Here is a 23,404-nt window from a genome sequence, read left to right as displayed (position 1 = left end):
TATCCTACTACCACTTCATACCTGGAGAATTTCTTTGGATGACAATGACCTAATATGAATCATAAACAAAATCAATTCTAAATTTTCTTGTTCTTCTCAGTTTTCAAACATGCAAGTCGATGTCTGATTACAAAGGTAGGAAGGCAGTTATTTTTATCAAACATAACTGAAAATTACACACTGAAAGCAGTACATATGCTTTACGCATTTTTGTATATGGAGCGTTATATTACACAGCAAAGAAAGAAAAATGTAAAAATAATAGAGGGCTGTAAAGTACAATTCCAGAAATAGAAAAACCAAAGTTCACTTTTATCGTATATCCTTCAGTCAAACAAGCATTCCTATAGATAACTCTTGAACAGCAGCTATTAAATAAATCCGAAAGTACAATTCACTTCTTCACTAGTTGGAACCAGGAGAAAACAATTCCAATCAAGACTGGGGAAAAGTTCAAGACAAACAATTTTAAAGAAAAAAAATGCACAATTAATACATTGTCAATAACTTAATACTTTACAGTAGATCTTTGGAATTAGCCTAAAACTTTATGTTTAACATCATAAACGTATTTACTGTACATCAAGTACACATTTGCTTGAATTCCAATGTTTTTCTTTCCTATAATTTACAAAGGAAATTAGAAATATAAATATCTACTTTTAAATTTTCTACAAAGGATGAGCTGAGACTTTTTCTCACTTTTATAACAATTTACAAAAACTAGGAAGTATTATGAAACGCAAGTGTTCCACTCTCTGCCCCTGCAGAAGAGGGGGAACATGTTAAGAAATTGAAGCAAATTCTCAATTGAAAAGGAAAAATATATAAAGCACTCAGGGGAAAAATAATAGCAGAAAGCAAAAAACTTAGTAACAGATTAAAAGCAATAAAAATTCTAATCTACACTCGCAACTCTTACCCTTGACAGCGCAGAAGAGAATATCCTGTCTTACACATTTTGGAATTGCAATTCTGAAACGCTAAATCCAAAGACAAAGCTGCTCTGGGGAAAATAACAATTGCGCAACAGATCAACAGCTCCAACTTGTCCCTTGGCCCTGGTGCGGCGAGGTTTGCACGCTATAAAGCAGGAAAGGGCCAATCGAGGGCTGCCGTGACGGCCAACCGGCCGCTGTCACGGAGGCCAAGGCCACGCAGGTGCGCGCCACCAGGGGGCACCGCGTCCGAATTAGAAGCCCCGGGCGCCGCCGGCTCCGGCTTCAGAGTCCGCTGCCCTTGCCCGCACTTCCCGCGGCGTTGCGAGAGGCCAGCTCCGGGTGCCCGAGCCCGAGCCCCTCCCCGGCCAAGAAAGTGCTCGGGGCCGGGCTCAGTCGCCGCACGTCGGGGCTTCTGAGCCCGCTGGGCACTTCAAGCTCTCCTCCCTCGTCCCGGGGACTGAGTGAGCTTTCAGGAAAGCTCAAGACTGCCAGAGAGTGATCCGACAGATGGATGACTTCGCAAAGCAGCGCCCACAGACGGCCCAACGGGGTGAGCGCGCCGCAGCCCGCAGACACTGAGGTCTTGGGGCGCGGCGAAGGGGCTCCGGGTCCCAGCCCAAAGGGGACCTCAGCTCCCCCGAGAGCGGCCCCGTGACTAGGCACATTTTTGCCGGCTCCGAGGCGGGGGAGCCGCACGGCCCCGGAAGGGCCGGGCCGCGCCGGCTCAGACCGCCAGCGTCCGCCCCCTCCTACCCGCCGCTCGCGGGGCCGCTTAAACTTCGGGGCTTCGGACTCCCAGCTTTGGGGACCCGGGACACGGCTGGATTCGCCCCCACGGCCCACGCGCACGAGCTCAATCCCCAGACCTTCCCGCAACTCGCCACCCAGCCTTCCTCGGACTAGTGGTCGGTCAGACAACCCCGCCGCGCCCCCGCTGCCCCTCCCCGCCCGGCCCCAGCGCAAGCGCGGCGGCTCCAGCCAACGCTGCGGTCCTGGCTTTGGCCAGACGTGGGGGAAGCTGGCTGCGGCTGTCTCTCCCGGGCCGCGGCTCCCTCGCTCCCCCGCCCCCGTCCTGGCACCACCGCAGGGCCCAAAGGACCGAGGCAGCACCTGCTGGGACGGGAGTCCCGGCGGCGGCAGCTCCAAGTCCATCATGCTGAGCTGAGGACTGTGCGTTGGGGCTCCCCGACGGCTGCCCTGTTCCGGCTGCCGAGGTGCGGCGCGGACAGGGCGGCTCAGGTGGTGGCAGCGGCGGCGGCTCCTCAGGGCTCCGCGGCACTCGCTGCTCGGCGACGCGGCCCGAGTTGCCGGCGGGCCTCTGCCCCGCTCCGCCTCCCGCCTTACAAGGGCGGGGCAAGAGCCTGGGCCCTTCCTTCCCCTGCCGGCAGCGCGGGCTGCACTTCCGAAAATCCCCCACCCGCGCCGGGGCTGACGCAAGAAGCTCGCGGTCCGGGGGTGGGAAAGGACTGGCAGCTGGGGTCCCAGCAGTCGGGGGACAGAGAGGAGGCCTTAGCGCCCCGGTGTCGGCGTTCAGTTTGCCCTCCCCCGCAAATAAGGGCAGCGCTCTAGCCCAGGAGATTAAGAGTTGTTTGCGAAGGTCGCTAGAGTTTGGGCGCTTTCAAACAGTTTAAACAGTTGAAACAAACACACCCGGAGCCCCGGAAAGGCGTTGGTGTAGGAGCTGCGCCTCCCTGATTTGGAGTTGCAGAACCTTGCCCCGCTTTATCTTACTCCACCGCCCGAGAATGGCGCCAGCCGGGGTGGGGGCTAAAGGTTTGGATCCAGGCCGCGCCACCGCCAGCTGCCCTCCCGCCCTTGCTCCCCTCCCGGTCTGGGGCCAGTGGGTCTGTAATGTGGACAGCGCTGGGAGCTCCTGTTCGCAGTCACCCTGAACGCCCTCCTGTATACTCCCACGTGTCTCTATTCTCCTGAGCCCAAGTCGTCAAGGGCAAACGGAGAAGTCCCTTTAGGTCGGAGAGTGGTCAATATTGCTCACCCAGAGCTGGGAGAAAAACGAGAACCCCAAGAAACTCTTCCCACCAAAGCGCAGCCACCACGCCACAGATGGTCCCCTTCAACAGTGTGTAATACCACAACATGCTATAATCGTTTAATCTTTACAAAATTCTTTTTCATGTACTCACAAAATAGTACAAATTAAAAAAAGAAGTTACAAAAAGGTCTGCATAGTACTGACTCGTTTTATAAAAAGATGTGCCTAGAAAAAAATTGAAGGATAGTTACCAATATATTAAATGTTGTGGAATCAACGATTTTTATCTTTCTCCTTGGTACTACCAAGTATGCTTTAAATCTGCAATGCGTATGTATTGTCTTACATTAAAACAATTATTTTTTTAAAATTGCCCACAGAAAACTTCAAGTATTTGAAACTAGGAAAAATATGAACTTTTATAAGGGTTCAAAGAAGATAGATAAATGGGTTTTTTTTTTTTTTCTTTCCTCTCATGCATTTACAGTCTTTCTAACTCTTTAACAAGACTGGTTTTCAGTTTCTAGCTTCCTGGTATTATTCAAAACCAGGTGAAGTAGATAATACTGGCAGTGGTTTTACTATTTCATTCAAAAATCACACACACACACCCGTCTATAGCAATCAACGCCCAAAAAACTGCAGAGCTTACTTTCCCTAGGTTGCATAATTTGACACTCCCAGGATTTATGTGTAAATTTGTATGTTCAGATATTCCTTAAGATAAGTGAAGCCTAAATTAATTACTTGTAATTGAAGCAAATTTCTTCAACTCCTATTAATGCCTTTCAGCTGTTATGCGAAAACCTTGCAATATGATCTGCACAATGAAAACAAGTTAGGAGAAATTGTTTGCAAAGGACCTCCACATGAAAGATGCAGAGATATAATAATAAAACATTTCTGAGTCCAATAACAATTTACGCGTACTCTTGTAAATTGTTAACAATTCAAGTTACTTATTAAAATTACGACATCAGAGAAGGTAGACAATGAGCCTAGTAGGTAGGAGACACCAAAGTCATATGACATGGTTACTGCTCTGAAGGAGTTTATAAAGTATTTGGTATTTCCTTGTTAAGCCACACAATTTCCATTGAGTTTAGACTGAATGAAATAACCTTTACTTTTCCAGTTCTGCAATTTGCTGAGAGTATGTTATTTCAGGCACCTGCAGAGCACATATTTTCAAAGGGAGGGGAGCAATATGATAAGAGTTTGAACATGTTTAAGAAAAGCCAACACTAAGGAAAAGCTGTTAGGCATTGCACCGTGGTTCAGACAAATAAAGGGAATCCCATTCTCAAGACCACCCATGTCAAGGAGGTGCCAAGTCTTGGCAGACTCTGGAATGTGATTGTCTTCATATGAGAGCCTGAGCCCTTGCTTTGCCCTCCAAATCTGCCTATTGTGTTAGGAGAGTACAGATACTGCATGTTGAGATGCTCCAGAGGAGCAAGAAAGAGGAGGTGCTGGTTTTTCTCTCCTGTCTTGCTGCCATGGGATCCTTCTTCTCAATTGTTCTCCATGTTGGAGCCAGAAAATATTCAGAATCTTTTAGAATTGTAGTTGAAATTCTACTTTGTCCAGCATCAAGTATAGAACGCTTCTAAAGATGGCACCCAGTAAATCACCCCTCTCATACTGAGGCATTTGTCTAGTCCCCCCATATGGAACCAAGCAAGTCTGGCCTGCAACTTGCTTTAAGTTATGGAAGGAGGCCAGTAGTGACTTCATGTCAGATCTTCACCTAAGCTTGAAAAAGGCCTGACAGCTTTTAATTATATACTCTTAGAAGTCAGCCATCATGCTAAGAGGTCTGACTACCTTGATGGAAAGAGAGGCCATGGGAAAAGTGATAGAAGATGAAATTCTAAATGGAGAGAGAGAGAGAGAGAGAGAGAGACTATGTGAACCAGCATACCAGGGTGAATGAAGAAGCCATCTTGGACTTTCAAGCTCAGCTAGTCAAGCCCCCAGAGAACTCCAGTCCCAGCTGCTATATGACTGCAGTCACATACAAGAGACCGTAAGCAAGACCAGCAGAAGACTGCCTTGCTAAGCCGAGTCAACACGAAGAACTGTGAGAAATTATAATAAATTGCTTTCAGCCCTAAATTTGGGGATGGTTTGTTTCATAGCAATTGATAACCAAAACAGCATACTGTATGTTGACTATCAAAGGCAGGGTCCCCTGGCTGCTTTTTGTTTGTTAACCAATATTGAGAACACAAACAGGGAGAAGGTACTTTGTGATTTAATAAAGACTCAGGCTCTCAGAAGGAAATTGACTTCTTGGGAATGAGGAAGCTGTCTTTCCCATAATATATGCTTGTTGTTACATACAAAGTAAAAGACCTCATCACACTATACATCAGTTTCATTTTATTAGGTAGATGATGGTGAGATAGTCTCCTTATCAAAATACACTTTAGGAACACAGATATTTCATCAATGAAGTAGATGGAGGTATAAATGCATTCAGAGGTTCTGACCTTGATATGACCTCATTTGTACCAGTTGTGTAAGATACTAAATATCTGTTTAGGGAGTTTGAACTTGAGGAGCAACCTGCCCAGTGAATAAACTAAACTCCAGTGTGTGCTGGGTGCGGTGGCTCACACCTGAAATCCCAACACTTTGGATCACCTGAGGTTGGGAGTTTGAGAGCAGCCTGACCAACAAGGAGAAACCCCATCTCTACTAAAAGAACAAAATTAGCTGGCCATGGTGGCATATGCCTGTAATCCTAGCTACTCAGGAGGCTGAGGCAGGAGTATCGCTTGAACCTGGAAGACAGAGGTGGCGGTGAGCAGAGATCGAACCATTGCACTCCAGTCTGGGCAACAAGAGTGAAACTCCATCTCAAAAAAATTAAAAAACAAAAAATAAACTCCAGTATAGCAGTGGTGTAATAATTGCAAAACACACCCATATCCTTGGTTCCCTGGAGTGTACACCTCACTGTGCAAACTACTGGTACAATAAGCTGTACATCTCCAAAGCCTGCTGAGTAACTGGGACAACAAGCATGCTCCACCATGCCCAGCTAATTTTAACGTTTTTTTTTTTTTGTGGAGGGGGCAGTCTCACTGTGTTGCCCAGGCTGGTCTCAAACTCCTGGCCTCAAGCAGTCCTCCTGCCTCACCCTCCCCAAATGCCGGGATTATAGGCACGAGCCACTGTGACTGGCCAACATACATTACTTTTATAACAGGAAGAAAAAGGGTGGGAGTGGGGGGTGGGAGTGAGGAAAGAATGCTTGCTTTTCTCCCATGCCGCTGGATGTGTTTTATTTTCAAATTGAATTTTAGCCACAAGCTTTGTAATCTTCCCATTTTTTATTTATTTGAGTGGAGCCTAGAGAATTTGACCACATCTTTAAATGTGGTTGTGGTAAGTTTCTATAGATCCTTTCTCTTTCAATTTACTGCTATATTTGCAAAGTTTAACTCAGCAGAACAGGAGTTATGCTGAGTTAAGAACTGCAGCCTCTCAGTAGTATGTGAAGTGGCCCATACATAACATTGCTTTGTGAGGAAAATAAAATGCAGAAAAACATTATGCCTGAAGCTATGCCTTCAAGTCCAGTTCTCAAATATTAATAATGGGGGTAGAATATCAGATAACTTTCATTTCCATCTTTGTATTTTTCTGTATTTTTAAATCTTTACAGAAAGCATTTTTAGCATTAAGGGATAAAAGCAAACTATTTCCTCACTGAACAAACAAAAAGCAGACTACAATGAATGGAAGAGCAGAGCATCATCATAAACAGACCTTACAGACAGTCTATAACATTCTTGGAGAATGGAAAATAAAAAATGGAAATGAGATTTGTCTTCTGGCACTTTCTATTCCATGGATTCTCATTTTGCGCTTTGAGTAAGATTAGAATTAAAAGAAACCTTAGACATCTTCTGGCCCAGAGATGGGAAGTAAATTTCACTTTGATTGCCAATTCTGATCCATGGGTAGTGGCTGCCTACAATACTTTGCTGAAAGGTGTTCAGAAACAGCTTCCCAATTTGGTAGAAAAAGTTCAATGACTAATTAACAATGTCTGCCATGGCCACAGAATTATGAGAGTGGTGGCACATGTCAGGTATGTTTCTTTTCTGATATAATCCAAACTCCTACTTTTACATTTAGGAAACTGAAGAGCGAAGTGGTTACTAATGACCATAGAGGTAATGACTGGCAGAACAAGAAATAGATTAACATTTCCTGACTCCTGGTATTATGTTCTTAACATACAACAAATTGACTTGGACTTTTAAAGGCAAATCTAGTACTGGGCCAGACTAAAGGGTAAGTTGTAAATTTAATTGACATGTTAGTACATTATTTTTGGAGGGGATTAATAATACAGTTTATTAATGATAATTATTGCATATATTTTATCAACAGTCCCTACAAATCAGGAAAATTCGATTAGGCCCAATATTACAAATCAGAGGTGACAAAACAATTAAGCGACTTGCTCCAAACTCAAGGAAATGATTATCTGACAGTGGCCCAGGCTTCATCTGTTCTAGCTCAGGTCTCTGTAGTCTCTTGGCTTGTGCTGTATTTACTGAGAGTACTCACAGCAAAGCTCCCTAAAGATTACATTTTTCCACAATGCTGTTTAATTAATTCTCCATAGACAAAATGATAAAGTATTTTTCACTAGACAGAAAACTTGCAAACAAATAGGAGAATAGGATTTCTACCTTTGAGAACTTCAGTGTGAAGGGTAGGGAGAAAGTAAATGGGCTGTTTGCAACTTTAGCCTCTCTACCTACTGGCATGTTTTTCATTTTTAATGAAAAGATTTAAGAGCAAGAATCACAGTGTACTGACAACACTATAAGGTATTGAAACCCTTGCGCTTCTTCCAGTAAATTAAATTCCTCTAATTGTATGCTTCTAAAAGGGCTAACATGCAGGTAACTTTAATGTCACTTTAGAACTATCCCTTCTGTAAGATTCAGGTAACTTGTTCATCATGTTTTCTTTCTCCTGATGAAACATGGAATATTTCAGTCTTTGGAGTTCATAAACTTTCAACAATTTGTAATGGCGAATGTATGAATTCACTTGCCTTTTCCCCTGCTAACAGTTCTTACGCGCTTACTATGCATAATAATCTGAATGTTTAGATTCTTTGTTTCTTTATAACATATTAGGGATATGGAAAGCAGTAACAACACAACAAAAATAACAAATATTTATTGAGTGCTAAATATGGGCCATGTACTTTATATGGGTTATATCATTTAATCCTCTCAGAAAACCAAAGACATAGGTCCTTTACTGTCCCACTTTAGAAATGAGGAAACTGAGGAACTGAGAGGCAAGATAATTTTATCTATGGTCAAGCAGTTAGTAAGTAGCTGAACAAGTCACTGACTTTAAAGTTATTAAGCATGAAGACATGCTGCCTCTCATGCATAGTTCAAAAAATTGTAAGGGTTCATTAGGCAATATGGGTAGAAATGTTTTCTGAAGTGTTTCACCATAAACTATCCAAGCAATTTGTTTTCATTTAAAAAACAGCAGTTAAATACTTAGTGAGAAAGTTTGAGCGAAGACCCAGTAGAGTTAAACATGGATTCTACCCTGAAGGTCCTTACAGCCAGTAATAAAACATCACACTTGCCCATAGCCAGGAAGTAGCTGATGATGCAAAGGAGGCAGGTGGTTGATGTGTCCATCCTGTTGGCTGAGATCAGGGGTTTCTCTTTTCATTTTCTGCAAAATCCACGTAATATTTTAAAAAATAGCTTTAATGAGGGTTAATTGATATGAAATAAATTATATATATATATAAAGTACCCAATTTGATAAGTACACACACACAATTGTATTTGTAATTTGCATTTTCCTGATAACTAAAGATGTTGACTATCTTGTCATGGCATTGTGGTTTTAATATATAAAGTAATATTTTCTATACATTGACTGAGAGGAAGGTATGCATCCCTAAAATATGCTTTGTTGTTAGAAACTTTTCTGGTTACATGATCAAAGAGAAGTTATGGTGAAACGATATTATTAACTATTGATAGAATGACACAAAATTCCAGAAAATGTAAAATACGCAACTTAATACAAACTTGAGTTCTTACAAAAGGAAACTATAAAATACCAAGATTTTACTTTCCACTGGTGCCTCAGAATTTCCTCTGCTACCACGTATTAGGTAGACCTACTTGAGTTTTCTGAACTGCATTGAGATGCAACAACTATTACCTGTTTCCTTCTTTTTCTTGACTGTTCTCCCCTTAAAATCCTAGATGACACTGTAAACAATTTAAATCAAACTGGTTAAAATATCTATTATCTATCCTAATAAGGTCACTGTAGTTTATTTTAAAAAAGCTCTAAACACTGAATAAATAGATGTTTTGTGACAATATGGATTCATAAGCTAGAGGGAGGTTTTTTTTGTATACTATATATGGAGACATTCCTTGCTAAAGTTTGCCCAGTTCAGACTCCTGGGAAAGTAAGTACTGTATTAACAGGAAATACATCTTTTCAAATGGGCAAATACATTTTTGCCCACTCTGGTTGGAAGATCAGATAATACCAACACTTGATCTCTTTATAATCAATTCAATTTAATTTAAAAACACTGTTGTGTACTGTGTGAAGTGCCTCGGGTAAAACTTTAGTTTATTGAGCACTCTGTACAAAGCTCTCCTTCCAAACACCTTATATGTGTCATTGCTAATACTTGCAATAACCATTTTACAGGTGATAAAGCTGAGTACAATCTGGTTCAGTAACTTGGCCAAGATTCCATGATAGAGCTCTTGTGAAATTCTAGATTTGGCTGTTTCAAAACCTTTGCTCTTTTCACTGGGCTAGGCCCCAAGATTCCTCCCGATGCTTTGTGAATAATTAAACATTGTAGAGATCATGATCTGTATGATAACATTTGCCATAGACCTCATTTAATTGTATGACATTATTTGAAAGGTGAAGTATAATTTTATGCAACTGGAATATCATAAAGCCGTATAAACTGTGCCACAATTTTCATGTTGGAATTCAGTTTAAGCTTTCCATGTATTTGTTTTTTCTTTCTTGATTGAGGCTTACTAACCCTCTGCCCTTGATCCAATCTGTAAATACATAAAACAGAAAGTGTGAGGGCCCCTAGAAACCTCTATCTGATTGCTAGTGACTCATTGGAAGAATATTAGTCTTAGCTTTTGTAGTCTGATTCTGTAGTCCAAGGTCTTCAAAGCTGACAATCAGTACTAGATTCTATCAAATTATCATATTCAACTCAAATTATCTCTTTTACTACAGATAACCTTCATAATTTCAAATATGTGTTCCCTGCTCTGAGTGAGCTATGCATTATCATTCACTTCAGAGTGAATGCCTTGTTTTTCAGAAGGTTTATGTAGAAAGAGTGTGTTAGGAGGAGAGTCACACCAATGTCACACCAGTGTGACTCTCCTGAAGAAGAAAGATCAAGTATCTTTTTAAAAAACATAATAATATAATATAAAAATATGATGGTATCTTTAAAGATATAATAAACTCGATAGGGATAGTCAAAAGATGTATAGCAAAGCAGTTCAAATGAACAAAAGAAAAGGCTATAGGAAGGTTTGATGATAAAAGGTAAAGAAATACAATTGAAATAGCAGTAACTTCACATATATATTGATCATTTTATTGTACAGTATTGTAATGACGGAAACTAACAGTAACCCAGTATCATTTCATGGTCTTATGAGCCTCAGTAACACATTGTGTATACAGTTATAGTATGGTTTTCTCTAAGAAATTATCTGAGAAGCAGCTGAGGTTTTAACGAATGACAATCATGTAATTAATACAAATTACAATTTCTCTAGCCTGCATTTCTACAAATCCTGCTGTTTACTATTGTGTAGAGAATGTAACTGCGAGACAGGCAGATCTGAGTTTAGATACTAGCTGTGAGATCCTGAGAAAGTCAGTGACCCAAAAGTTTTCCAGTCTCTAAAATAAGGGTTGTTGTGAGGCCAGCTGTCATAATGTATTTATTCGTGAAGATGAAGAGCAGTTAGATCCTCTGAAATAATCATCTGAAAACAAAAAATGACTATGTGAAACAACATTGATGGAAAAATAGACCACTGCCAATCCACAAATAAAAAATATCAGGAGGCTGAACCCAGGAGGCGGAGGTTGCGGTGAGCCGAGATCGTGCCATTGCACTCCAGCCTGGATAACAAGAGCGAAACTCCACCTCAAAACAAAAAAAATTTAGTTATTTTTATAAATGTATGATATTTGACATAATGTAAAGTTCCTGTCTGAACTTGAGAAACCTAGAGATTCTTCAATATAAAAATAAAGGAATTGGCTTAGACTTAAATTCAAGAGCCAGAGATGGACCTATTCATCTTATCTCTGTTCCTTTTTACTTTACCTGCTGTATGGAGATACTCGGCAAATGTTCCTTAATTGAATGAACAATTGCATGAGTAAACTTGTTAATTTCTAAGGTTTGTTCCAACATCAACAGACTGTTTTCATAAGATGATGGGAAAGAGCGTGTTGTATAAACACTGTTGTGTTGTGTTAGGGCACATGTATTAAAATATCAACTGCTGGTTTGGCAAGAGACCTTGGTATTTATATTAGAATGAGAAGGCTGTATATTTCATTTTGTATATATTTTGTTAATAAATATTTATAACATTCATATTCTACTTATCAAGGAATTTTCTGAGGCAAAGGAACAGGATTGTGAGGAGGTCTCAGTAATGTGAGACTTGCTTTATTGCCCTAGTGGACTAGCAGTCTCCATCTAGAATATATTTTTAATAAGAGCAGTGGAAAATAAAGAATAATTCTTAGGGTTCTTCGGGACTCTGTGCTTGTAACTTAGGAGCCCTTACTGGCTGAATTCTGTGGTACTGTTGCCAAGAATTTGCAGATTGCACGAGCATTTTCATTTACTAAAATGTTAATATCTTAGTTTGAAATCTACCATAATACTTAATTCAGTAGATTTAATGGCCTCTACCATTCACTTTTAAAATTCAGAATTATTTTGTAACTTCTTATTTTACATATAACTGAATTCCTGGAGGATTGAGTGTGCTATGTAAACCCAGCTGCTCACTGTGGGCCTGCGGCAGATCAACATTGATCTCAGCTGCTTATATGTGGTCTAAGTGGATTTGGCAGTGCCAGGACAACATGACTGCCACGAGCCAGAAACTAATGCTTTCCTTGACTAATAAATAATTTTTGAAGTCTTCTGTTTCTCAATGACTAAATCCTGTGAGGTATATAAAAGACTATTCATACTGGTTTTCTCTGAGTGGCTGGTTTAAGGATAGGGGAACATTACTTCTTACCTTACATGTTTCTATATTGTTTGATTTTTTAATAAGCACTTTTTATATATCTAATATTTAATCCTTATGATTTGAATATTTAAAAAATAGAAAAGTAAAAAGTTAATTTTCCTACTCTATCTCCCATTCACATCTCCCCACTTTTTCACCCCCAAAACATACATCTATATAAGCAAATATAAACTTTCTATATACTACATACTATTGTATTATATATACTATAATGTATACTCTCTATATATACTCATATATAAGCAAATATATATGCTATATATACTAAATATTATCATATAATGCTCATATATACTCTATATATACTCATGTATATATATAAGCAGATATATGCTCTATTTTTTCATTTTTTACACAAAAGGTAGCAAATAGTGCATATGGTTCTACATCTTGTGGTTTTCATTAAAAATGCCTCAGAGATCTGCACTTTTATTAATAATATACTATGTGGTGCATTCTCATTCTCTATGTATTTCTTTCTAACCGCTGAATAATATTCAATTACATGGATGCATCATGATTTATTTAACTAGTTTCATATTGATGAATACTGGATTGTTTCTAATCTTGTTATTACAAGTAATGCTGCAATAAGTAACCCTGACCTGGGTTATTTTTTAATGATTATTTTTATTTTATTATTATTATTTTTTGGAGACACAGTTTCATTCTGTCACCCAGGCTGGAGTGCAATGGTGTGATCTTGGCTCACCACAACCTCCACCTCCTCGGTTTAAGTGATTCTCATGCCTCAGCCTCCTGAGTAGCTGGGAATACAGGTGTGCGCCACCACACCTGGCTAATTTTTGTATTATTAGTAGAGATGGAGTTTTGCCATGTTGGCCGGGCTAGTCTCGAACTCCTGATCTCAGGTGATCTGCTCACACTGGCCTCCCAAAATGCTGGGATTACAGGCATGAGCCACTACACCCAGCCATTTCTTAAATAATTTTTAAAATTTTATTTTAACTGACAAATGATAATTATGTATATATTTACGGGATACAATGTGATGTTATGATATATATATATATATATAAAATGAAATGATTAGATAAATCTAATTATTAATAATAGGTCATTTTATGTGTCAAGTGTATTCACAGGATAAAGTCATTTAAAAGTGTCTGTTGGGTCAAGGACATGTGCACTTATAAGATCTTGCCAAATTACCCTTCATGGAGCTGTACCAATTTATAATACCATAAGTTAGACTGTCATACTTTTAGATTTTTGAAAATCTGAAAAACATATTCATATTACTGCCTATTTTTCTATTGAGTTGTTGGTTTTAAAAATCTTACTTATTTCTAGTAGTGCTTTGTATATAAGTGATATTAGTACTTTGTGATATGAGTTAAAAATACTCTTCCCAGTTTGTCATTCATCTCTTAGCTTTGATTATGGTTATTTTGTTTCTTTGCCACACAGATTTTTTTTAAATTTTTACATAATTGATCAATTTTTTGATGGCTTATATATTTAAGTCACATTTACAAAGACCTTCCAAGGTTATAAAGACATTTCTCATAGTTTTCCTCTAGTAATTTCAGTTTAGTTTTTTACATTTCAATATATGTTGTCTTTGTAATTTAGTGTATAGTGTAAAGTATAGATCCAGTTTTATTCCAGATGGCTACCTAGTTACAGTCTGCCTAGAACTAGGCTGACTTGTTACAACTAGTTCAGTACCATATATTGAATAGTCAGTCTCTCTTTTCCCTAGTGATCTGTAATGTCACCTTTATTGTATACTAATTCCTATGTGTATCTGGGCTTATATCGGAACATGTTCATCTGGTCTATTGATCTGTATGTCCATGTATGAACCAGTCCCACATTGTTTTAACTACTGAGGCTTCATAATCTGTTTTAATATCTGGTAGGGCTAACCATTTGACATTCTCCCTCACACATAAACATTTGAGAACTCTCTTGTCAAATACGAAAGAGGAAAAAAATGGTATTTTATTAGAATTGTGTTAAAATGTTAAATTAACTTAGGGAGATATGACATTTGAACAATTTTTTTCCTACCCACATATGTCTTTCTATTTATTCAAAGTTTGTTTGGGTTCTTTCGTTTTATTTTAAAGTTCTGTACATATAGGGCATGCATATTTCTTGTTAAATTTGTTCCTAAGTATTTTATCTTTTCTATTGCTACTTTAAATAAGGTAATCCTTAATCCTTCAACAGGTTATTGTTTGCACATATAAGATTGATTGTTTCTGTGTATGAATTTTCCACCCTTAAACCTTACTGAGTTGTCTTACTGTTTATAATAATTTTTCAGTTGAGTCTCTTGGGTTTAAAATCAGAGTCACATCATCTACAAATAGTGAAAATATTTTTCTCACTTTCCTATTTTTATACTTTAAATTTTTATAATGCCAAGTCATGATTGCTAGTCCCTTTAGTAAAATTTTACATAATAATTATAATAGAGAGCATCCCATCTATTCCTAACTCTACTGGGGCTACCTCTAGCCTTTCTCCATCAAGCAGAATGCTGGCTAGATGTGTTGTATCATGTTAAAGAAGTATGCATCTGTTTCTTCTTTATTGAGTGCCTTTTACTAGGTTGTTGAAACCATGAACATTTTAATAAACACCAACAAGAATAAAGCTACTCTTCTGATCTTTCTATCTTCCCACCTTCTGATCTCTTGTTTCCCGCTGGCTGGCCCTAATCAGAATTAGGGAGGGGAGTCCATAATGTGTCAGCTTCCCAGAGCACAGAGCAGGATAGAGAAGGGAGAGAGTAGATCTGGAAGAGTAGACAGGGTATATCTGTTGGCTATATGGAAGCCAGTAGTAGACAACAAAACAGGCTCTCTCTTTATTAGTTGAAAACAAAACATTATGGGTGGCAAAAGCAATTTTCCTGAAGCTAACAGCATTACCTTTGTTCATTAAAAGAGTAAAAGAAAAGTGTGGGGTCTTAGTCTTAGGTATATTATTTATTTATTTATTTATTTATTTTTGAGACAGAGTCTTGCTCTGTTGCCCAGGCTGGAGTACAGTGGTGCAATCTCAGCTCACTGAAACCTCCACCTCCCGGGTGTAGTCAATTCTCATGCCTCAGTCTCCCAAGTAGCTGGGACTATAGATGTGCACCACCATGCTTGGCTAATTTTTGTATTTTTTTGGTAGAGTTGGTCTTTCACCATGTTGACCAGGCTGGTCTCAAACTCCTGGCCTTAAGTGATTCCGCCCACCTCGGGCTCCCAAAACGCTGGGATTACAGACGTGAGCCACCACAGACTGCCAGTGTTAGGTATTTATATATGGAAAGCTGCTTGTACTAACCTTTTCTAGATCTAATATATTGTGTTTCCTGGTCTTACACTCACCATCAGGATTGAGCTTCTTGAATGTAATTTCCCCTATATTTATTACCTTATTTTTAAAACCTTGACACTCCTTCCTCAGACCTAAAAATAGTGTTCTAGTGTGGTGGATATCAGACAGGTCAATCATCAGCACCAGAACTAGACACTTTATCTTCTTGGAAGGATCTGGCAGAACACACCCATTTTACTGGCACCTTGGCTAGTCTCCAAGCATGCTCCATTTAGGCCTGCCTTAGATGCCCCCAGGCATCAGTAAGCCTGGCTTTGGGGGCAGCAGTTTTGCCTGACTATATTGTGTGATGCCCTCCCTGAAGGGCTGATTGCCTTCTGCCAGAATTTGGAAACTTCCAAACTCCACAGCAATCCTGCCCCTCTGCTGCACAGGCTGCATATTTGGGAGCCATCACAGGTCACAGAGTTGCCAGGTAAAATACAGGATGCCCAGTTAAATCTGAATTTCAGATAAGGAATAACTTTTGGTATATGTATATCCCAAATATTGCATGGAACACACTTTTACCAAAAAATTATTTGTTGTTTATGTGAAATTCAAATCCAACTGGGCATCCTGTATTTTTCTTTGTTAAATTTGGCAACCCTCATCACAGAGCTCTTCCCAAAATAATCCTTCACTATGCTTCCTGCCACTACCTGCTTTCCCAGCCCCACAGTTCTTCCGTAAGAACTATATTTATTAAAGTGTTAAGATAGCCTAGGCAGGATATTGACTATAAAGGTCAAAGTTATGATTCACTTCTGAGGGCTGCACCTCTAACTTTAACCCCCATCATCAGGAATTTGTTTATCAGATCAGTAAATTTGTTATTTGGGCACTAAGGACATTTTAGTGATGGTTGAGAGTAAGGGTGGACCATGAAAAGTTTAGATTCTTGAATATGTGTGTTGAGGTAGAGATGGAAGTGGAGGTGGGCTTGGGGGTATGTTAAGGCAATACATACTGGAAAGAGAATATTGAAGAGAACTTGCCTTTTTGCCTGGCTGGGATTCTTGCGTTATTCCTTCCTTGCCTCCTGATTTCCTTCCCTTCTTTAGTCAACACACATCAGCCCCAGGTATAGGGTGTGAGCTAGAGCTGGATTCCAGCTGAACGGAAAGCAGGAGGGGCTATATTGGAAACAACTGCCAAGCAACCAAGGACTGGGGGCAAAATAGCATAGAAGGAGAAGTAAAACCAGAAAAAAGTTTAAAATTAGGTGCCTGACATTTAAGGGAAAAAGTCCAAAGTTAATCAAGGATGACCGCTTATTGCAAGATTCAAAACCTCTAAATGACAAAACTTCTAAAAAAGGAAATGATGATAGCACGGGGCACCCTGCTGATCCATCTCCCTGCCCAAATACTTCTCCATTCCCAACCTCTGTGCAGCCATGTGCAGCGGAGACAGACAACAGCACTCCACCCACAGGCTTTGAGAACCACAGAGCTGTGGCTGATACAGTGACCCCATCTCTATGAAGTACACAAACCACACCACAGCCTTATTTTCTGAGACCATCTCTATGTAACCAGCTTCCCTAAATGCTGTGGCTGGAGAGGCTAACACTGGTCAATCATGGGGCAATATGGCTGTTCCCACGTGGCATCCAATTCCATGCTTAGAGACCGAAGGGGAGCCAGCCTTGGAAAACCAGATTTGTGGTCATTTCCCCACCTGGGACTTTTGAGGTGTACCAAGCAGACCTGGGGTCCTTGCTGCAAGGGTCTGCTCAACACTGACCTGTCCAGATAAGCAGAAGAGTTCTGGGCTCCCAGTCGAAGAGGGTGGTCAGTCTGTTCCAGTTTGTCTGGGACTTTCCAGGTTTGAACACTGAAAGTTATACAGTCAGGAAATCCCTCAGTCCCAGGCATACTGGGATGGCTGGTCACCCTAAAGTCAAGTCACCTAGGCTTTGGTACCTAAACATCAGTTTCCACATCTGTAAAATTTGAGGACTGGCCAGTATAGCTTTTAATGTTACTGCTACATCTAATAGTTCATGATTCACTCTCATGCTTCCGATCTTAGCCATCTGCAGCCCAAGTCCCAAACAAACTTCACTTGATCCAAGATCGAGTTCCTCTTACCTGATAAACTAATCACTAGTTTATCCAGGAGAGGATTATAGATTTTACAGTTGAATTTTAACAATGGTTCTGGTGGAAGGCATATGGGGAGCTGAGGTGGAAGGCATGTGGGTAGCTGAGTTCTAATGGTGGGAAGTTCAGCTAGGGAGATGGAGTGTGTGGCTCTGTGCCATCTGAGAGGAAGATATTTTTAGGCAGGCAGGTTTTGAGGCAGCCAGCCTGAGAGAGTTAGTGTGATGGGCTGGTTTTAGCTGCACAGCAGGAACAGGCCACAGGCAGGGCAGTCTTGTCTGACTTGAGCCAACTTTTACACTATGACCTGAATAAAATCAGCAGTTGAAGCCAGAGACTGGAGAAGAAAGGACATAGTCTACTGAAAGCAATATATATATATATAGTAGTCTATCAGTATATATACACACACACACTATATATATATATATATATATATATATATATATATATATATATATAAAACATTGCTATCAGTAGACTACATCCTTTCTTCTCCAGTGTCTGGCTTCAACTGCTGATTTTATTCAGGTCATACTGTGAAAGTGGATCTGGATCATATAAAATGATCCAGGAGATATACATATATATATATAAAATATGCATTTGTGCATTTGCTTTGAGCCTGGGTCAATACAGATATGCAGATATACAGCTATGATCCTGAGTAGTTAAGGGTTTAAACTCCAGAGTCACCACCTACCAACTCTGTGATATTGGGAAAGTCGTAGTTTGAATAATATGCATTTGCTGATATTTGACCTTTTTTGATCTACACGAATAGGAATTCCACATGGTTCAACCTAAAAGCTACTCTCCCTTTTCCTTGGTTTCCTCGTGTGTGAAACACAGAGAGCCACCAACATTTTCAGGACACTCTGAAGACCAAATGAGAAGGACACATAAGGTGGTCAGAACAGTTACTGCCCCGCAGTCCATGTCAGTGATGTCAGCCACCACCATCCTACCGGTGAAGAGGCATACAGGGCCATTAGACTCCATCAGCCGAACCTAGGGTAGCCCTGACTCTTCTTGTCTTCCTGAGACATGCAACATGAATGAACCAAGCTGAACTGGTCACCTTAGCTGAACTGCAGAACTTCATTCTAATCTCAGGGTGAGGAAAGGAAAGCAGGTTCATACCACAGGTTTTTCAGGTCATTCCAAGACTGAGAGTTTGTTTTTCCTCCCAATACAATCAGGTCCTAAGTATAGCAAAGAGCTTTTTATGATGGGGTTTTGCTCTAATGCCATGGAGCCCTTTCTTTAGCCTTACATCTGTCTGTAGTGACTACACATGGCCATCTTCTTCAACTAAACTATATACACACACATACGCCTACATTGTGAAGCACTTAGGGAACACATCAGATAGACTCATCATTATCAGAATACAACAAAGTTACATGGAATTTCTTCCTTCAGTAATTAACAGGAAGCAGTTAAAAAAGAGGCAACATAAAACATATGCTGTGGTCTTATCATCATAACTAAATCAAATTTATTAACAGAAGCAAATTCACTTGAGCTTTTTATAGGATTCTAGAAAATAGATCCCTTACATGTAATGAGGAAGTGCATCTTTAGGTCTTTTCATATTTTTCTTCCCTGTAACAGTGCTGTGTATGGTCTTTTCTCTTCAGGTTCATTCCCTTGATGCTAACAGAGAACACTGTAATTCTTAAGTAAAATAACAGCTAGGGGAACCATAGACTCTAAGCCAGCGCTTCCCCACTGTGTGGATCCCACAGATATGATGTCAGAAATCTAAAAAGAAAGAAAAGAAAAGAACCTTGAAGCTGGCTTGATTTAAACTCTCTTTAAGCAGGACTCTTTCATTCAAATGTGAGAAAATTCAGCTTTCAACATGTATTAACAAAAGATGTTTACAACAGAATACCTGGTTGTGCCTAATAATGGCTTTGCTCTTTGAATTAATTTTTTTCCTGGTGACAAAGGCTAAGCTTTTGAACTTCTGGGTAAGGCTAGGCCGGGCATTTTTGCTTGGCTTGGCTCTCTTAAATGGTTAGAAAAGGGTTGGTCTGGCACCTGGTATTTTGTGGCCAGTAATTACACTACAGTTGTTAATATGCATTACCGAAACTTTATTTTTTGAGCAAAAGCCAACTGTATTCTTTAAACAAACATCTTTTGAAAGCCTAATGTGCTTTGAAGTGATTTTAAAATTCACTTCATGGCCGGGCGAGATGGCTTATGCATGTAATCCCAGCACTTTGGGAGGCCGAGGCAGGTGGATCATTTGAGGCCAGGAGTTTGAGACCAGCCTAGCCAACATGGTGAAACCCCATGTCTACAAAAAATAAAAAAAATTAAAAAAAAATTAACTAGGTGTGGTGGCATCTGCCTGTAGTCCCAGCTACTCAGGAGGCTGAGGCAGGAGAATTGCTTGAACCTGGGAGGTGGAGGTTGCAGTGAGCCAAGATAGTGCCACTGCACTCCAGCCTGGGCCACAGAGCAAGACTCCATCTCAAAAAAAAAAAAAAAAAATCCATTTTATAAATAGGATTCTATTGAATTTCATAATACAAGTCAGAATTTTTTTAAACAACGTTTTGCTTTAGCATGATGTCTCTTTGCCTGTTACTTGGTCTGAGTTCCTTCAGCTAGTACAAGCGGTATGTGACCTTTCCACTGAAACTGTCTTAATGTTTCCTTTCCCTTCATCAATGTGGATGTACTGTACAATGACATGCCCCTTCTACTTCCCCACCAGGGAACAGATTTACTCTAGGGCGTATGCTCATAACTGAGGCGGAGTGAGTGATAAACACTTAAATAGCCAAAAAAGTGAATAATCTTTTCCACATTTAGAAGACTAGTAATCTATGGCCAGTCTTCCATAACTGTGGGGCTTTTGAGATCAGATCTCAATTCTTTTCTTTTTAATTGGATTAACTAGCTCACTATCATCCAACTCTTAACTGAAAGCTTGATCACCACGACTGCAGGATCAAGCCACGGGGATTGAGTTGGGTGGGTTGGGATGGTACATTTAAAGACCATTCAGGTAGGAGTTCCCACTGAGTTCCCAAATATATTATAAGAACTTCCATCAGTGCTTCTTCTCCTCACTGTTAGTTTCAGAATAATGACACACACATACTCACCTCACAAGGACCTGATAAAGTTAAATGTAATACACAAGTGATCAAGAAATGTTTGTTTGTTTTCTTAATATTCCCCTACCCCTTCCTCCCTGCCTCCATGCCCTGGAGAGCAGGCCCTTGTCCCATTACCTCAAGGTAGGGAAATACTGTGACAGGATAAATAGCAAAACAACAATACAACTTCTGTGTGTTGTGTTTTGTGTATTAAAAAATCTCAGAGGACTAGAGATGATTTGCAATAAAGCCAAAGTATTTGTAAGAAAATGGTTTGAAGTGAGTGAGGCTTTCCTAGAAGACTAGAAACACATCCCTCTACCGGGGAGGAAGAAAGATGGATGAAAGTGAGAGGGCAAAGGCATGGATAGGGTAGGTCTTTCCCTACTTCTCTACTCTGTGTCTCAGGAAGGCAGCAAGCTGGGGAGATGAATGGCTGCACATTGTAAGCCTACAAAACTTCCCAGACCCTGGAGTGGCTCCAAGTAGCAGGGAGATGCTGGGCACAAATGGGCCATGTAAACAGGAAGGAGGCACAGGTGCATCAGTATGGGTAAAGGAAGGCCAGAAGCAACTGTGGACATCTGGGTTGGTGCCTCCTCAAACAGCTGATATGAGGAACAAATGGATTTCCCAATACCCTGGCACAACCTAACCACCCTCCCCTCCATGGAACCTTCATCCCACCCCAGATGTAAACATATCTTTGAAGATAGAGAAGGCCGGGCACCGTGGCTCATGCCTGTAATCCCAGCACTTCAGGAGGTCGAGGTGGGTGGATCACAAGGTCAGGAGTTCGAGACTAGTCTGATCAATATGGTGAAACCCCATCTCTACTAGAAATACAAAGATCAGCCAGGTGTGGTGGCGGTATGCACCTGTAATCCCAGCTACTCTGGAGGCTGAGACAGGAAAATCACTTGAACCCAGGAGGCAGAGGTTGCACTGAGCCGAGATTATGCCACTGCATTCCAGCCTGGGAGACAGAGATTCTTTCTCAAAATCAATCAATCAATCAATCAATCAATCAATCAATAATAAAGGTAGAGAAATACCGAAATGATGGAATTCATTGCTGACACCTTCCGACATAGAGTGGAGGCTTAAAATATAAATTAGGTAGATTAATAAAAGAATAAATATATATTTCTTGCATATTTGAGTTTGTACATTGAGAGCTGGGCATCCAGTTTGAGCTTCCAGGGAAGAAAATGTGGCATGGCAGAGAGACCACTAACCTCAGAATGTAAGAAGAAAAGCTCTGTCACTCAGTCGTGTAAACTAAAAATAAATCCCAAGACCCCCACTGACTAAATGGACCCCATTGTGGCCAAGGGGACCCCAGAAAAAAATTTCAAGACTTAGTTCCTGGCTATAATGGGAGGTCAGACATGCCTAATTATATTCCCCCAGTCTTTTATGGTTTAGACACAACAACTGAGCACCATTAATGTTCCAACAGAGATGACAGGACTCACAGAACATATTCTTTGTGGCAATAAGATACCAAATTACAATCAAGACCTAAGGCCATTCCAGATGAGGGGAAGTCATGTACTCCTACACCTAAGGAATAAATTATGCTCTAACTGCCATAAGGGTTTTCTTTTTCTCCAGCAGCTAAACAAGCACTGGCTTCGAGATAATCAATATTTAAACAATTACACCTCATCCAGCTCATAGACTCTGCCCAACTGAACCCTGTTCCACCAGCCATAACTACAGCTTTCATTGGATGAGAGACTGATTTCAGTAACTTTTTCCTGATAAGACCACTGACCATGAACTGGTTCTGACTAATTTATAGAGGTTGTGTACTTGTGAGCTTTTGTGTCCTGAAAAGACCTTTAGATGTATAGAGCCTAACTGTAATACATTGAAATGCTAAGTCTCCCTCCCAAAGTAAACATGGGTCATGTGTTACATGTATGTTTGTTCAATATACATGTGTCAGGACCACCTTCATGAATATTCATACTTCCTCCTGTAACCTGCTGAATGTGTATGTTTAGTCAGCCTGTTCAGCTTAAAGCTCCTATCCCAACCCCTCTCCCTTCAAAGCACTTGTCTCTGGGCTTCTGCTGGAGGTTGTGCTTCCCAGTCTGTGGGATAGCCACGTTAAAGGCTATAACCCTTTATAAGAAAGAACCTAGACCCTTTCTTTGTCTAAATTTATAAATTGTGTGTGTTTTTAAGTTAACAGTAGTGCATAACTTTGGACAAGCCATGTAATTGCTCTGGGTCAGAGTTTCCATCCATGAAGTGGATGATAAAACCTGTCCTTACCACTTCTAGTCCTGTTCTGAGGAATGGGATGCTGCATGTGGATGTCACAAAATACAGTGGGAGGGAACAAGGCAGTCTACATAATACCAAATGCTACACATAATCAGAAGAAAAATACTAGTTAATAATTCCAACATGTTGAAACTTGTAGCAAAGACTGGCTAGATACCTGTCAATTTCATTTTCTCTTCCTGGCATACAAGGAGACCTTTTCCAGCTTCCCTTGCAGTTAGGATGG

At 40.3% G+C, this 23,404-nt stretch overlaps 1 protein-coding gene and 1 pseudogene across 3 annotated transcripts in view; both read right to left on the bottom strand.

Moving 5' to 3' along the window:
- NFE2L2 (NFE2 like bZIP transcription factor 2) overlaps window positions 1-23,404 on the bottom strand; it is a 160,823-nt gene that overhangs the window by 31,933 nt on the left and 105,486 nt on the right. Inside the window, exon 1 of one of the 3 annotated variants that reach the window (XM_002749316.7) lies at window positions 2,052-2,261. The exons of 1 other annotated variant lie outside the window; for it this stretch is intronic. In XM_002749316.7, coding sequence (XP_002749362.1) covers window positions 2,052-2,096 — 45 coding nt within the window. In that variant the 5' untranslated portion in view covers window positions 2,097-2,261. Of the gene's footprint in view, window positions 1-922; window positions 1,581-2,051; window positions 2,262-23,404 lie in introns of those variants that run through there. One more of the 3 variants, XM_078327340.1, reaches the window with a different exon arrangement.
- LOC144576630 (putative uncharacterized protein FLJ44553) lies at window positions 20,988-22,099 on the bottom strand (annotated as a pseudogene).

The sequence above is a fragment of the Callithrix jacchus genome, chromosome 6 (genome assembly GCF_049354715.1).
Source record: "Callithrix jacchus isolate 240 chromosome 6, calJac240_pri, whole genome shotgun sequence".
NCBI classification, from domain to species: Eukaryota; Metazoa; Chordata; class Mammalia; order Primates; family Cebidae; genus Callithrix; species Callithrix jacchus.
Note: the sequence above shows the minus strand (reverse complement) of the source record. Positions and strands in the feature narration are given on the sequence as shown.